This window comes from Protomyctophum bolini, assembly GCF_963924005.1.
Source record: "Protomyctophum bolini genome assembly, contig: SCAFFOLD_58, whole genome shotgun sequence".
Lineage (NCBI taxonomy): Eukaryota > Metazoa > Chordata > Actinopteri > Myctophiformes > Myctophidae > Protomyctophum > Protomyctophum bolini.
In genome coordinates, this window is record NW_027665538.1 from 90,001 (window position 1) to 106,012 (window position 16,012).

At 45.1% G+C, this 16,012-nt stretch overlaps 1 protein-coding gene across 1 annotated transcript in view; it reads left to right on the forward strand.

Moving 5' to 3' along the window:
• Positions 1-16,012, forward strand: part of LOC308312251 (NBAS subunit of NRZ tethering complex-like) — a 98,141-nt gene that overhangs the window by 38,992 nt on the left and 43,137 nt on the right. Inside the window, 7 exon segments of the mRNA XM_080794629.1 lie at positions 524-660; positions 4,169-4,255; positions 4,381-4,534; positions 6,895-7,080; positions 8,171-8,344; positions 9,345-9,478; positions 15,635-15,697. Coding sequence (XP_080650755.1) covers positions 524-660; positions 4,169-4,255; positions 4,381-4,534; positions 6,895-7,080; positions 8,171-8,344; positions 9,345-9,478; positions 15,635-15,697 — 935 coding nt within the window.

Consider the following 16,012-nt stretch of genomic DNA (forward strand, 5'->3'; position numbering starts at 1 on the left):
CTCAGAGTAAAATGATCTGATTATAATCAGCTGTTTTATGTGCGTGCGTGCAGGGTGTCACCCAGGAACCGATAGAGAGAACCGAAATTGAATTATTGTAATGGGTACTCGGTACTCGAGCATGTTCGGTTCGGTACCGGATTGGTCCCGAGGTTCGGGACCCACCCCTAAGCACCACTGACATAGAAACATAGGTTTTTGTCCTTTTAACCCATTTAGCCCTAATAGAATCCATTTATTTTTTTTCTTTTATCCCTTATTATGGTTTTTAATATTAGATTAATTGCAAACGGACCACTAAGGGGCGAGCCCAACTCGTTTACGATGCTTTTTGAAAACCTTATAACAATACCTAACACCATGCCAAAAAATAAAAAACAATCAAGTGCACGATTGTAACAAATTGGGACCCAGCTATCAGGATTGGTTCATAAAGCAGTGCATGTTGGGTTATCTCTGGTTTCTAAAGGGGTGTGTGTGTGTGTGTGTGTGTGTGTGTGTGTGCGTGTGCTTACGCATACAGGAGAGTAACGTGCAGGCTCTAGACATCCTCTTCACGTATCACGGAGCTGATCTCCTGCAGCATCGCCTGGCGCTACTCTACAACTTCCCAGAAACCACCTCTCCTCATGAATACTGCCCCCTACTGCCTGAGGCCTGGTAGGACGCGCGCACACAAATACACACACACACCCCGAGCAATCTTCGTTGGTCATGAAGTGTGGGGTCATGGCCGAAAGAATAAGGTCGAGAATACAAGCGGCATAAATGAGTTCTCTCAGACGGGTGGGCAGGCATCTCCCTTAGAGATACACGGTTTTTTGGGCTTTTTTTCCCTCTATCTTTCCCTATATTATGATGCTGAGGTGTTCTCCTGCAACAGCACACTCTCCCTTTGGCCCCCTGTGGCTGAATGCACTGTTTATATCCACTACAGTTTACTACTCAGGACGTCGGAGGGGATTTAAACTTTTAGCCAATTGCAGCGCGAGGCTGTGACGGTGTGTTCAACCTAGCAGTATTATAATGAAAACGCTATGCAATTTCATTGCAATGTATAATATTATGCCCATATCTTAGTTTCACCATTGTTCATGTGAAATGGAATGATTTAATATGTAAGCCTATTGAAATGATGATAATCGCTATGTATAGCGCATGGTTTGGTGGTCCGGCCACCAAACCGTTGCGGATCATCATAGCGATTTTTCTTCATTGCAATGAATAACCGTGGACAGAGTAGTTCACATGAACGATGATATTTTTTTTATGTTATATTTAGCCATACGAGCGCAATATCTATAGCGTCCCTCCCAGGAGCAACAACAATCCCATATCCTGAAGTGACCTGGATCGGCCAATAGAATGACAGGGGGAAGGGGGGTGGAGCTATTTAACTTTTGTGTACAAACACTGGAACTTGTCTATATCAGCTTTAACCCATTTCAACCTGAGAATGATTCTACAAATACCTTCTAAATCCTGACAGTTTCTCTGAAAAACCAATGTTTCTATGTCAGTCGGCTTCAAACTATTTCATGTCAAGGACCACCACATTCATATGTATTTTCCTGCCGACCCCCATCTGAAAATATGTAGTTCCAGGGACCCCCCCAGAAGCAAAGATCTGAGTTAAAAACGTTCGCACTGAAATAATATATATTAAAAGATTTGCACTACATTTTCACGATTTTTCACGAGCTTGTAGATCTGCTATTTTTCAATGGCTAAAGTATAACGAGTTAAAGAAAGGATCGGCCCACACAGTCTGTGTATGCATGTCAGGTCCAGTCATAGACTGTAAAAAATATGGACAAAGCGTTCCCCGGGTCTAACATGAACGTAAAATGAAGCCTGTCAGTCCTTGCAATGGAAGTCGCCATTTTCTAGATCCGTTTGGGCCCAGCTGGCCCATTGGCTGGCCCAGACAACGAGGCGGGACTTCCCCCCTTCTTCTTCGTTGGTTTTTATTTTGACTCGAGTGGGTGGGGGATCCCGTTCATAGACTGTAAAAGGTAGCCACGCCCCTCAGAACATGCGCGACTTTATGGTCATTTTTTTATAAATGGGACCATAATTTTCCAAAAAGAATATTATGACATTAGAAATGAGACTTTAAACTAGTGACTGGAAGCAAAAAGTATTCATGACTATGTTTATTAACACTTAGACTGCCGCCATTTATTGATAAATTAGGTCCTAATTCACGCCAGCATTTTTTTAATTTGAGCTCTTATTTTGAAAAGCCACATTTTGCCTCAACCGGAAGTGAGCTCATCTCTGCCAGCTTTACGTTGCTATGACAACCTTTGTTTACTTGATCACATCATGCCGGGTACACTATAGCCCTCCACAACGTCGGCTCGTGCCGTCAAAGAAACGCTGTTTTGACCAAAAATGCCATCTGGGACAAGGAATAGGAGATACAGGCGATTGAAAGAAACGGATAGAATGGATTCTTATGGCGACGACGAACTAAGATGAACGATCCAATGCTGTGCTAACAACACAGCTAGCTAACCGGCTAACGTAAGTAGCATTATGGCTCGATCGATCAAATGCACTATAAAACAACAATTGCCGAAGGGCTACGGCAATGGCGGCAAGCGTTTTATTAATGAATTGACATTAATCTAAGTCAATGGCGCGGAGGGTGTTAAGGTAATACAGTCTAGGTGAAGGTGGGCCCAAATACATGGACTTCTATGGGGCTATGGGTTTTTTGAGCCCAATGACAGCGCCACAACAGGCCATTATATGAACTTTCATTTCCTTAGTGGCTTCACAAAATATCTGTCTGACTGCCCCCCTGGGTCCAGTGCAGGAGCTGGATGCAATGACAGCAGGAAGGCAGTCATCATTATTAGAAAAGTGTGACTTCTGGCCTGAGCCATGGCTCAATGGTCCAGGCACCATGGCTGGTAATCCAGTCTGGCAGTGTGCCGCGGGTTCGACTCCCGATCCCGACGGCCTTTACTGCATGTCTTCCCCCCCCATCTCTCTCCCCATTTCCTGTCAGCCTACTGTCTACTGTCCATAAAAAAATAAAAAAATAATAAAGGCGAAAGCCGCGAAAAAAACCCCAAAAAACAACACAAGAATCAGCGACAATGCCAGAGAATGACCGCACGGCAACTGGCACGAGAATCACTGAGTCACATCCAAGAGGAAAATGAGCAAGAGAGGCCAACTTTGCTTTACTTCCCGTATCTGCGTGAGGTGGGCCTGTAACATTATTAGGAGATGGGAAGAATGTTGGAGTCTATTCATTTCCAATGGGAGAGTGAACGTGAACACAGCTTCTAAACCATTCCTCAACTCCATGGTTATACTGAACTAAATACTGGACCCAATCGTCACGAGGCACACGATATTTACAAGATATTCATACTAAAAGGCCTTCTTTTAGCGAGACAAATCAGGAGAAAATCTACTTCGTTATCGACATTTCTTTATCCCAGCAACAAACTCTCGCGGGGAGAAGAGATTCAGGGATTGCCAGATGCACTTTATTGACTAGTTGCACTTTATCAAGGGAATGTGTGCAATATCTCTGTTTTGTATGTTGGGTGTTTCATGGTGTTTTGCCTTTTCTTATGTGAACGTGTCTGTTATTTGTATGCAGCTGTGACTCTGTCTCCAAGACAAATTTCTCCCAAAGGGAGACAAATAAAGACAACCTTGAACTTTGAGAAGCAAACCACGCCTACTATTTTTTAGGAGACCATTTGTACGCTTTGTGTACGATTTCACCTCTATAGTGGCTCCAATGAAGTTGGCCCATCTTCATAAATAGACCATCTTTGGTCACATCTCATTGATGTTTTAATGGCCACTATGCATTATGTTCCTGTCTGCAGACGCACAGAGACAAACAACAAAACAAGAAGTGCTTGTTCATCCTCCGTGTCTTAGGACTCAGTGCTGTGTTCTGTCCGGTCCGTTGACACACCTCCCACCACAGTTGTCCTGTGCTTTATGGCCGAGTGGATTTGACTCTGCAAGTATTGATTTACTGTGTGTGTGTGTGTGTGTGTGTGTGTGTGTGTGTGTGTGTGTGTGTGTGTGTGTGTGTGTGTGTGTGTGTGTGTGTGTGTGTGTGTGTGTGTGTGTGTGTGTGTGTGTGTGTGTGTGTGTGTGTGTGTGTGTGTGTGTGTGTGCACCTCAGTGTGGACGATAATGGAGAGCTGCAGTTGATTCCGTGGGACGAGCAGAGACACAGAGATATGGACTGGTGTGAGGCAGAGGAGTGCAGGTACGCATGCACGCACGTATGTCTAGAGTCTTGCTGTGCTATTAACTCATTTGGGACAAAACACTATTTTTGTTTCCCCTCTCTCTCTCTCTCTCTCTCTGTGTCTCTCTATGTCTCTCTCTCAGATCGGTGTTGGATCAGACTCAGTGTGATGACGACAGCGTTCTGTACGAGGACACTCCGGAGCTGCTGTGTTTCCGTGCGGCCACGCCCTCCATCGATCAGCTGACCCATTGGTACCGCCTCCGAGCCCAGAGCATAGATGCATGCTCCAGACAGGTAGGAAGCTTTTCACTGTGACACACTGCTCCAGACAGGTAGGAAGCTTTTCACTGTGACACACTGCTCCAGACAGGTAGGAAGCTAAACACTGTGACACACTGCTCCAGACAGGTAAGAAGCTTTTCACTGTGACACACATACATTGGTACCGCCCCCGGGCGCACATCATAGATGTATGCTCCAGAGAGGTAGGAAGCTTTTCACTGTGACACACTGCTCCAGACAGGTAGGAAACGTTGAAAATGAGGGCTTGCCCTCAACTGTATTTCCGAGTATAAATAAAGGTGAGAAAGAAAGAAAGAAAGGAAGGAAGGAAGGTTTTCACTGTGACACACTTCTCCATTCAAGTAGGAAGGTTTTCACTGTGACACACTTCTTGCTCTAAACGTAAACAAACCTTTCCTAGTTGTCGGTCCTAGTGGTAACATTTTAATAAAAACTACAATAAAAATAAATTAGCAATAACTAACTTTATTGTGTGTGTATATAGAAACTAACTGAAATTATAGACAAAATGCCCTTGGTTTTCATTTGTGGATGGGTTGCTGGTGGTTCATCTGTAATTGAATTCATTTTTTTATGCTACCGTTTGCTAAGTTTTTATTACACAATACTTTTCAATCCTGCACATGACACACAACCAAGGTATGAAACGACTAAAACTAAAGCCCAAACCACACCGCTAGTGACTTGAAACAAAAGGACCCTTATGACAATAAATGGGTCCATTTGATTGTAGGTATTTGTAAACCCCCACGTAAGCCATTCTCCAAACCATTATATAGCACACCTCACACACAGCTGTCAGTTGGGGGTACTTAGTTTAGACTAGTCATTGGTTAGACATGGGTTAAGGTTAGGTTTAGGTTTTCTGCCCCATGGGAGGTTAGGGTTAGCTCTGTTCCATAGCTCTAATGCGTTTCATTTAGAGCTATGTTACTCTCAACTTCCGCCGCTCGCATAAATGCAGACCAGCCTCTACTCTTTAGCGTAAATAAAAAGAAGGCGAGTTGTGTCATACTTTCCTTAGTGGACGCACTCTGAGCCCCCCACCACACGTATAAACTGTACTTTTTGGCCAAAAGGGGATTTTGTTTCCACCGGGAACAAAATACTTTTAGTTACTCCGCTGCACCTTCTGGTGGGGGGCTCAGAGTGCTTCCACTAAGGAAAGTAGGCTTTCTAATGACACAACTAGCCTTTGTTTTGGTGAGTAGCAAAAACGTAATTTTTATTTACGCTAAAGAGTAGAGGCTGGTCTGCATTCATGCGAGCGGCAGAAGTTGAGAGTAACATAGCTCTAAATGAAATGCATTAGAGCTATGGACCAGAGCTAGGGTGAGGGTTTGAGATAGGTTGTAGTTGTAGGACTAATGACTGGTCTAACCAATGACTAGTCTAAACTAAGTACTGCACCCGTCAGTTGTAGTGTTGACATTGGCTGGGCAGGTATTAAAGAACATCTCTCATATGTGTCAAAATCGCGGGGGTCCACGACAGTCTGCATGGGGGTCCGCGGGTACAGTGGGGGTCCCCGTCTCGACTGAGACTCAACTGTGTTACTGTTACCCATTAACTCAGCGGGTGTGCGCTCATGCAGGTCACACACTGTTTAGCTGCGCTGCGCTGTTATTCTGAAATTAGTTGGCCTAAATAATTCTGAGGCATCATGGCGGCGGGTTACTGCAGCCAATGAGAATGATAGCTTGCTAGCACTGCTCAAAAAGCATGGAATGCGGATGTGTATATTACAGGAAACTCCCGTTAAACTTTACAAGAAAAAAAAAACTCTGGTAAACTCCCGATTTGTACCATCACACCTGTATATTAACTGTATATGCCTGCTAAACTTGAGGTTTACGGGCAAATCTAGTGCCCAAAATTTCCCGTTAACTCCTCTTTCACGCAGTGTGGTACGGGCACTACGGCAGCCAATGAGAGAGATAGCTTGCTAGTCCGGAAAGACACGATTGTTCATAAACCAGCTCTTCTGTGCCTCACAGCAGCTGGTAAAAAACTATATTCCAAACAACTAAAACTAAACCAAAACGTGCCACTCAAAAATCCAAAACTAGTATAACCCTGATGCTCTGTCATTGGTTGGTTCAGGTGAACTGTGCTCTCTCATTGGTTGGTTCAGGTGGACTCTGCTCTCTCATTGGTTGGTTCAGGTGAACTGTGCTCTTTGTCATTGATTGGTTCAGGTGGACTCTGCTCTCAGTGGTTGGTTCAGGTGAACTGTGCTTTGTCATTGGTTGGTTCAGGTGGAGTCTGCTCTCTCATTGGTTGGTTCAGGTGGAGTCTGCTCTCTCATTGGTCGCTTCAGGTGTTCTGTGCTCTCTCCTTGGCTGTCTCAGGTGGACTGTGCGCTGTCATTGGTGCGTCTGGGGAAGGAGCGTGACATCCCGGGGCTGGAGGGGCTGTGTGACGACCTGGTTACCATGGAGACTCTGGTGTACGAGACGCGCTGCGACCTGAGCGTCACGCTGCGACACCTGCAGCAGCTCAGTGACATCGACAAGCTCCGCCTCCTCATGAAGAATGTAAGCCACGCCCCCTCCTCCGACACCATCTTGGGCAGACTTCACATACTAGAGCATGTCTGAAATAAATATCAGAGCTGAAATAGACATGTAAATATGAAATAAATGCTTAAACAGCTTGGTGTAATGTTAGAGACCACAGGAGTGAACCTTTCAGGCCTGTTTTCTCATCTATGCAAGACATTACTATATGACATATATCCAAAATTGCTGCAGGTCAAACTGAACAAAATGCGCCTGAATTTTAATCTGTGCGATCTAAACATATAACTGGGAGCACCAGTGCCACTGCATATAGTTGCTGTAGTGCGACCGAAGTGTCGCGGGCCGGTTCCTAAATATCTGAGCATGTCAGAAAAGAAAGTACGTTCCTAGTCCATTCCTGTCCAGAGTCTTGATTTTTAAAAGAAATATCTCCTTGGCTTGTTCTGCTCTCCCTCTAACCTCTGATTAACATCAGCTGGGTGATCAGACCTAAGGTCCTCAGCTGTGAGAGACAACAAAAGGGCTCAATTGAATGGAATGTGTGGAGGCAACACACACACACACACACACACACACACACACACACAAATATATATATTTTTAATTCAATAAAAAAGCATAAAACAAAGGGTTTGGTAGCCAAATAATTATATTTTCAACTGGTTTATTGCCGCTTCTTAAACAAAAATAGCATCTCATACCAACTGGCTTGTAGGCCAGTGGTTCCCAAAGTGGGGTCCGGGGACCCCTAGGGGTCCTTAAGGGAGTCACAGAGGGTCCTCAGCTAAATGATAGTTAGGAACCAAATGGACCCTAATGGGTCTGAAACTCTGAGAGTGTACATACATATGGGTATACCAATTTCCCTGTACATTTGAACAAACTGCAACGATTTGCATTCGGACCGACGGACACTGACATTATGTGACGTCTACACGATTGTCACACATTTCAGCAGGTCACCAATTTCACCGTAACACCGTGAGGCAGAGTGGCCGATATTTTGGGTATTGGAATTCGGCTCCAGTCAAAACCCTCCTCCAACATTTTGCGCAAACGTTTTTCCTGACTTCCTGTGTGTCTGCCATAATTCCCCCCCCCTCAGTCTCCTCCGGAGCGCTACGTGAAGAACGCGTTCCAGTGGATGATGCCCTTCCTCCACCGCTGTGAGAGACAGACGACCGGGAGCTCCAAGACGCTGCTCAGAGAATACCTGGTCGGCCTGGCCCTGACGGACCTCACGCTGCCTCTGGGGGTGTTCCAGCACTGTAAACCTGACGTGAGTAGAGAACAGCTGGCCCTGACGGACCTCACGCTGCCTCTGAGACCCCCTTTCCACCGGTTGGTTCCGGTTGGAACCGGTTCAGTTCTTTTTGGTTCTTAGTCCATGAACCAGAGCTCCAAAATTGGAAAGTTAATTATGAATTGAGTGTGCAAAACCATACCTATATTATATTGTTATCACCATGACACTTCCCCCAATTGATTACTTACACGAAGACAATGATTTATTGTATTACAAATTTTACATTTTTAGATATGCAAATTAGGCATTATGTAGGAAATTATGCAAAATAAACAAAAATATGAAAAAGCTACTACTGTGGAAGGGTTATCATGTATTCATTTACTTGTATTGAACCTATAAACAATGCAATATAGGTTTAGTTTTCCCACCAATTTTGGAGCCATGGCTCACTAAGAACCAAAAATAACTGAACCGGTTCCCATTTGGAACCAACTGGTGGAAAGGGGGTCTGAGAGTGTTCCAGCACTTTGAACCTGACGTAAGTAGAGAATAGCTGGCCCTGACGGACCTCACTGTGAACGCATGCACGCACGCACGCACGCACACATGCACATACACGTGTGACATGTAACGGAGTAGCATTCCTCTCCTCTCAATCCATCTCAGTTTGATTCAAAGCTACTTTCATTGCCATAGGGAACATGTGTCTACACTGACAAGCGTGTCGAATGAAACAAATGCGCGTATAAAATGTACTATGCATGCATATACGTACAGCAGTGGTCTGCACCCTTTTTGAAACAAAGTGCCACGTTTTTTTACTTCCTACATAGTCAGTGTTTCATGTCAACGTTGATTTTAATGACATTTACATGAAACATTTCCAGCATATTTTTGATTGTTCACGGATGCAACCTTATTCCCTTAAAACCTAATATAAAGTATCTTTCACAACTGTCAGACTTATCCATTTGAGTGAGTGTGAGTTATTATTATTGATATTATTATTTTGTGTATTCTCTCATATCAGTGCCAACAGAAGATCATGGGCGATCCAGACCAGTTGATGTCGGTAGCTCTGGAGTGCATCTACAGCTCAGAGAGAGACGACCAGCTCAGTCTGTGCTACGACATACTGGAATGTCTGCCTCAGAGGGGATACGGGTCAGTGCACACACACACACACACACACACACACACACACACACACCAGAGCATGTGAGCGGAGCGGAGCGGCCGATAATTCCGCTCTTCGCTCTCGACGGCTTTTGTTACGCTCGCTCCGCGCTCACGTTCATCTCTCCCCACGCCGCTCTACGCTCGCTCCGCGCTCACTTCAAAATCCACCCGCTCCGCTCGCGCTCACATGCTCTGTTGTAGCCAATGTTCCCCCTAACGTGCGCCCGTGCGCGCACATGGCCAAATGCTCTCGCGCACAACTGAAATCTGTCGCGTACAGACACCAACGCTGGTGTAAAAAAAAGTTATCTTTAAAAGAAAAAGGTGTTCCCCCCGAGTATCATCTACATTACAGTAATAATATCTATCCCGAGTCGACATTTGCCCACACTTTATTTCTATTTACAGTTTTATTTAGATTACACAGGCGACTAGGCGACAGACAGGTCTCCTCCCCTCCTTTTTAGACTTGTTGTTCTCCTCTCCTCTCTTCCTGTGTATACTGCGCCGTCTGCGGGGCGAGGAGGACCTTAGGTGGAGACGTAACGAGCAGGCAGCACTGCAGTCAGTGCTCACTGCTCAGTGTTAATGAAACCCCAAGAACCAGATAAGATCGCGTTGCGCCTTGGACCCGTGTGTTGATGGGACATTTAGATTTAAAAGGCGAACGGATGGAAATGTGTACAAAAGCACGGCTGTGCGCAACAAGGAGAGAGGGAATAGCGTTAGCGTCGCATTAGCTGGTTAGCTAACGTTGTTATCACTACTACAGCACAACAAGCCTCCAGTCCAGTGTACTTGTGAATGAAACTATAGTAGTTGACACACCAACAAACTCGGTCTTAGTGTGTGACTGTGTGTGTGTGTGTGTGTGTGTGTGTGTGTGTGTGTGTGTGTGTGTGTGTGTGTCCCAATAAAGTAATGTAAACTGCTAGCCAAGCTTGCACAGTGCCGTGCCGTGTGCACTGAGCGGCTCGGAGCGGTTCGGAGCGGAGGACAGTTCTCACTCCGGAAGTCAATCTGACCCATTTAAAAACCCGCTCCGCGCTCACGTCAAAATCCCCCCGCTCCGCTCCGCTCACATGCTCTGACACACACACACACTTTCTTCATTTGAATCCGCAAATTACAATTAATCTGACAAGGAAACGAATATAACGCGGTTGACAGTTCATGTTCACTTAAGGATACACATGGCCCCCTTCTCCTCCACACAGACAAACTGCCTAGAACAGCCGAAACGGAGTTAGTATTTGTCAAGTTGTTTGGCTTCATTCTTAATCATGCTACCTATTATTAGGCCACTCTTGGTCAGTTTATGTACATGGCCCAGGCTTCCAAATAAAGGGCTACACGCACCGTCTGCGAATGCCGCGCGTCAAAACAGCCGCCTCCGTTATTTTCAATGAACCTATCGCACACCGGCGGCGTCCGACGCTCCGATACGCCACTGTTCTATTTTCCAGGCATTGCCGCGCCGCTGCGCACCCGGTGTGTGATGGGCTTAACAGTATGACGAATCGATACCCAAGGTTTGTAATGATTCCAAGTCATTTTCAAGATTCAAGATTCAATACTTTATTGCCATGTCAACAGAGTTGATTGGAATTTGTTTTAGTGCACTAAAAACAGACTAAATACAGATTTGAGACACATATTCGGACAGTAGAAAAAGATACAAAAGTACAAACATCATATGAGAGAGACCAATGAATAAGAATAATGCAAAACGTTACAATTCATCAGAGAGAGGCCAATAAATAAGAGTAATTCAACGTTACAGTTCATGGTAAATAAATAGCAATTTCTCGCATCGTGAAAAGAGGGTCAGCATTCAGTAGGCTAACAGCCTCGGGATAAGTACTGTTCTTGTTGCACTTTAGAGACCGAAGTATTTACCTGAGGGCAGGGGTGCAAAAAGAGAGCTGGCAGGGTGGGAGGGGGTAATGGTTGGTACTTGGAATGCCCCGTCCATGTACAGGTTTAAGACAAAAGCCCACCACCAGAATCAGGACCTCCTTGTGGCTGGTGTCAACAAAGACAACATCCAGTGTATTTGGGATGTTAGCAAAGACATCGCGCAAAGACATCGCATGCACCAGTCTGATAATACTCTTAAATGTTTATACATGGCTGCACTGGTTGGCATATATTTTTGAATTGCACCAGACACTAGGTCAACGATCCGGTCGTGGCGAGCAATATACACATTTCTGTATGCACTACATCCATGTGTTATGTGTGCGATGGATTCTAGCTGTTGTTCAGAATCGTGATGGTTTATACAAAGTGGAGTGTGGAGGTCAGGGTACCGGATTGACTGATTGTACTTAGTTGGTAATACTTGCAGTCTAGCTTTGATGGTGCATTTTAAAACATCCTCCCCAATAGCAGCTTTTTTGTACATCAAATGTGACACGGAGTGATCAGCCGAATCAAACAGGCCAACTTTCCCTGCAGTCCAAGTCCACACCAATGCTGTTTGGCTTCAGTCTGTTTCGTACTAAGCAGGACTCTTCTAGCCGTTTCTACCTGTAGTCTAGTGTCCGCTCCCTGGTGGGTGAGGGTAGCCTCCACTACCACGCTGGAGTCTGTAATTAATCCGTCAGAGATGAGCACGTTTTCATTGTTCTTTGCCCATTTTAGCTGGACTCCTGTCCCATGGCACAGGTCATTGAGATCTGGCCAATCAGACCAGACCCCAAAGCCCTTGGCTTTGTGAGTCCAGTTTTCCAGAGTCTTTCAGAAAGGTATTCTGCTCTGCACCAGCCAGGGGGACCTTCCTCCTGCGCAGGTCCAGTAGGAGCGATGCCCTGGCCATTTCTCTGAAGGTGCCATCATCATCATTTTGAGCATGTGTAGTAGGTGGCTTAGCCTTGTAAGCTGCATAAATCCACTCTACATTTGGGACGTGTGAGTTTAGGCCAACCATATGGAAGGAAGAGTATGTCTCGTGTGTCATAGCTGCATTCAGAAAAAAAACAGGAACGCCCACAATGCAAAACTCTTCAAAAGCATAAAGCCTTCAACAGAAAGTCCAAAATTCAAACCTTTCAAAAAGCACCACGTAGCAAGTCCAAAACTCAAACCTTTCGGAGTGCAACGCTAGGAACAACAAGAGCTCAGGGACAACAGAGTATGTTCTGACGGTGTGTTAGTGGAATGATTCCAGTCCATAGACTGTTAAAAATATGGACAAATACTCTTCGTTGGGTTTTATTTTGACTGAACGGGGGGTGGCTCCCGTTCATAGACTGTAACGGTAGCCACGCCCCTCAGAACATACGCAACTTTATGGTCATTTATTTAATAAATGGGACCATAATTTTCCAAAAAGAATAATATGACATGAGAAATGAGACTTTAAACTAGTGACTGGAAGCAGAAAGTATTCATGACCATGTTTATTAAGGTAATACAGTCTAGGTGAAGTTGGGCCCAAATACATGGGCCTCTATGGAGCTATGGGTTTTTTGGGCCCAATGACAGTGCCACAACAGGCCATTATATGAACTTTCAGGAAGTCCCGATTTCCTTAGTGGCTTCACGAAATATCTGTCTGACTGCCCCCCTGGTCCAGTCTTATAGGGAGCAGGGTGATTGCAGAAGTGTTCTCAGGTGTGGAATGGGCATGGCACGGCACTGTTGGGCTGAAGAGGGGGTGGAAACAGGCGTGTGGCAATGACAGAGAGGGAATGGAGAGTGGGAGTGGCTGACGTGGAGCCAGAGTTGGAGCGGAAAGGCAGAATCTGTTACGTTCAAATCATAACTGAGAAGAAAGAACACACTGCTTTCACAGACCCTCGTACACGCGCGCACGTACACACACCTAGTAACATTAACTATGGTAGTTAACAACGGGTGCGGGATGTTGTTAATATTTCACAAAAACAACATTGTGTTCTCCGGTGCTTCACCTCCATGCTGCCACCCTCCTGTGCACACTAGAGACTGACACGGGAGTGGATTTCCACTCCTGTCCTGTCCCACTCCCACAGAAAAAATCCTGTCCTGTCCCAATCCTGGACCAGGGTAAAAATAAAAATCCTGTCCTGTCCCACTCCTGTAGAATGACTCCTGATCCCATCCCGCTCCCACTCGAGATGACTCCCACTCCCATCCCGCTCCTGTTTTTTTTTTTTTTTTTAAATACTGCATTGTGCCGATTATAGACTACTCCAATAATAAGATGAACCCCATTTTTCAAGACTAATTAGAGAAAAAAGTACATTGAAATTCAATTAGTCTAGTCCCCGTCCCCGATAACAAAATAAATAGTCTTATATTCAGCACAATATGGTAAGTTACTCATTTAAGGCAATGGATGGCGTTCTTATTTTTTTAAAGAGTATCGTTTCATGCCATTAAACAATGTGGCACCAGGAACAGTTAACGTGGTAAATGTAATGGTATATTATATATATACCATACGGCATATAATGCCTTAATCCAATTTAAACAACAATCTTCAAAGGCCCCAACACATAATACCTTATATTATACATACCTTGCTATGGTGGAATGTATGTCAGTTAAAAAACAAAACATTGGTCAGTCACACCACGCCTATGGTAACAGTACCTTAGTTGAATAAACCCAAACATGGTATTTAATGTTTTATTTTATTATTTAAGACATTGTTTCCTTCTCTCAGTCCCTGTCGCAGGGTAAACAAAACGTCATATAGCACATGGCTAATTGTACCGTGCCAGGGAGGAGGAGGAGGAGGAGGAGGCGGAGCGGCTGTAACTTTCTCCAGGCCAATAATGGATTTAATCATTCCAAATAGGTCTGCTACGGTCGACATGCTCGTCTCACTGTCACTCGCTTTTAGTTTTGACTAACGCAAGCGCAAAGCAAAGCTATTGCTGCGCTGTGCAGAAGAGCCATTGACGTTGAAGTGAATGCGCAAGATTTGCGACATTGAGGGGGGCAGAAAACTGAGCGCTCGAGCACTGTTCATGCAGCCTGGAGTTCAGAGGAGTGGGACTAGCTGGAGTTTGATAGTTGAGATTGTAGAGCTTGTAGATCTGTCTGTTTTTGCAGCTCCGGTGTCAGGGTAACAATAAGAAATTATAGGCAGAGATGAAGTGAAGTTGAACAGCCAAGCAGCAGCAAGCTAAGCTAACATCACCACCACCATGGCTGGTGTTGTGTTAGCTTAGCAGCTAAGCCTTAGCTTCTTGCAATGCTATAGCGTTCTCACTGCGGTCTCACGGTGCAGGCACTGTGGGCTGCTGCTTGGAGAGGAGAGGCTACAGGCGGCTCAGCGGCTGCTATGACCAAATTGATTGTGTGCAACATGACAACTGTTTTAAAGTATTGTACAGTGACAACTATTGAAACTTTATTGTAAACAAACACTGCGGTCCACCCAGCTCCACCCCCCTGGCTACAGCAGGCAGCCAGCAGTGAGCCTGAGCACCGCGGCGAGCGTTGTTTCCTTCCTGAAAATGATCATTATGATTCTAGATAGATGGCATTCCCGATCCTGCACGCTCCCGTTGATTTTCATTCCCGTCCCGTCCCGATCACGGGATTAATAAAAAAATTAATCCCATCCCACAGGATTCCCGCGGGAATCACGTGACCCACGGGAATCCCGACAAAATGTCACTCTCTAGTGCACACACACACACAGGCGTCATTTGCATGTGCACATCACTGATGCATGCGTATGAGCGCTCTCATGCGCCCTTCAGTTGAAACAAATATTGTCTTTTTTTGTGAAAGTATTTTTTTTCATGTGTTATTAGAAGATACACTGATCTAATGGAATCAGAATCGGTTGAATCAAGAACTCAACACTTACGTTTATTGTACTACAGTATGATGCTGTCAGAGTTTTTTCAGAATAAAGGCACTAGAGTACCGCAACACCGGGAGGTATTGCGCTGTCAAGTCTGATCTCTCTTTAGAAGAGTTTATATTCCAAACGAGATGCTTGATTAAGTCAGAAATGAGGACAGGACATTGCCGTTCTGATCAAAACCATGGACAGCAACGCATATTCAGAGATAATAGACTGTGTGTGTGTGTGTGTGTGTGTGTGTGTGTGTGTGTGTGTGTGTGTGCGTGTGCGTGTGCACGTGCGTGCGTGCGTGCGTGTGCACGTGCGTGATCGTGTGCGCCATCTTACAGACCAGAGACAGACATCACCTCAACGCTACATGACCAGGTGGACAAACTGGAGAAACATCTCAGGTAACGCACACACACACACACATTCACTAGACATATTAGTTTAGACAATTTAGAACCATGGACAGCTACAGTTACTATAGAGCCATGGACAGCTACAGTTACTCTAGATAGAACCATGGACAGCTACAGTTACTTCAGGACCATGGACAGCTACAGTTACTATGTAACCATGGACAGCTACAGTTACTTCAGGACCATGGACAGCTACAGTTACTTCAGAACCATGGACAGCTACAGTTACTTCAGGCTGCTGCCTGCAAATCTAAATTTAAAATGTTAATTCATAATAAAGTGATACTCAATGGTGTTGACTGA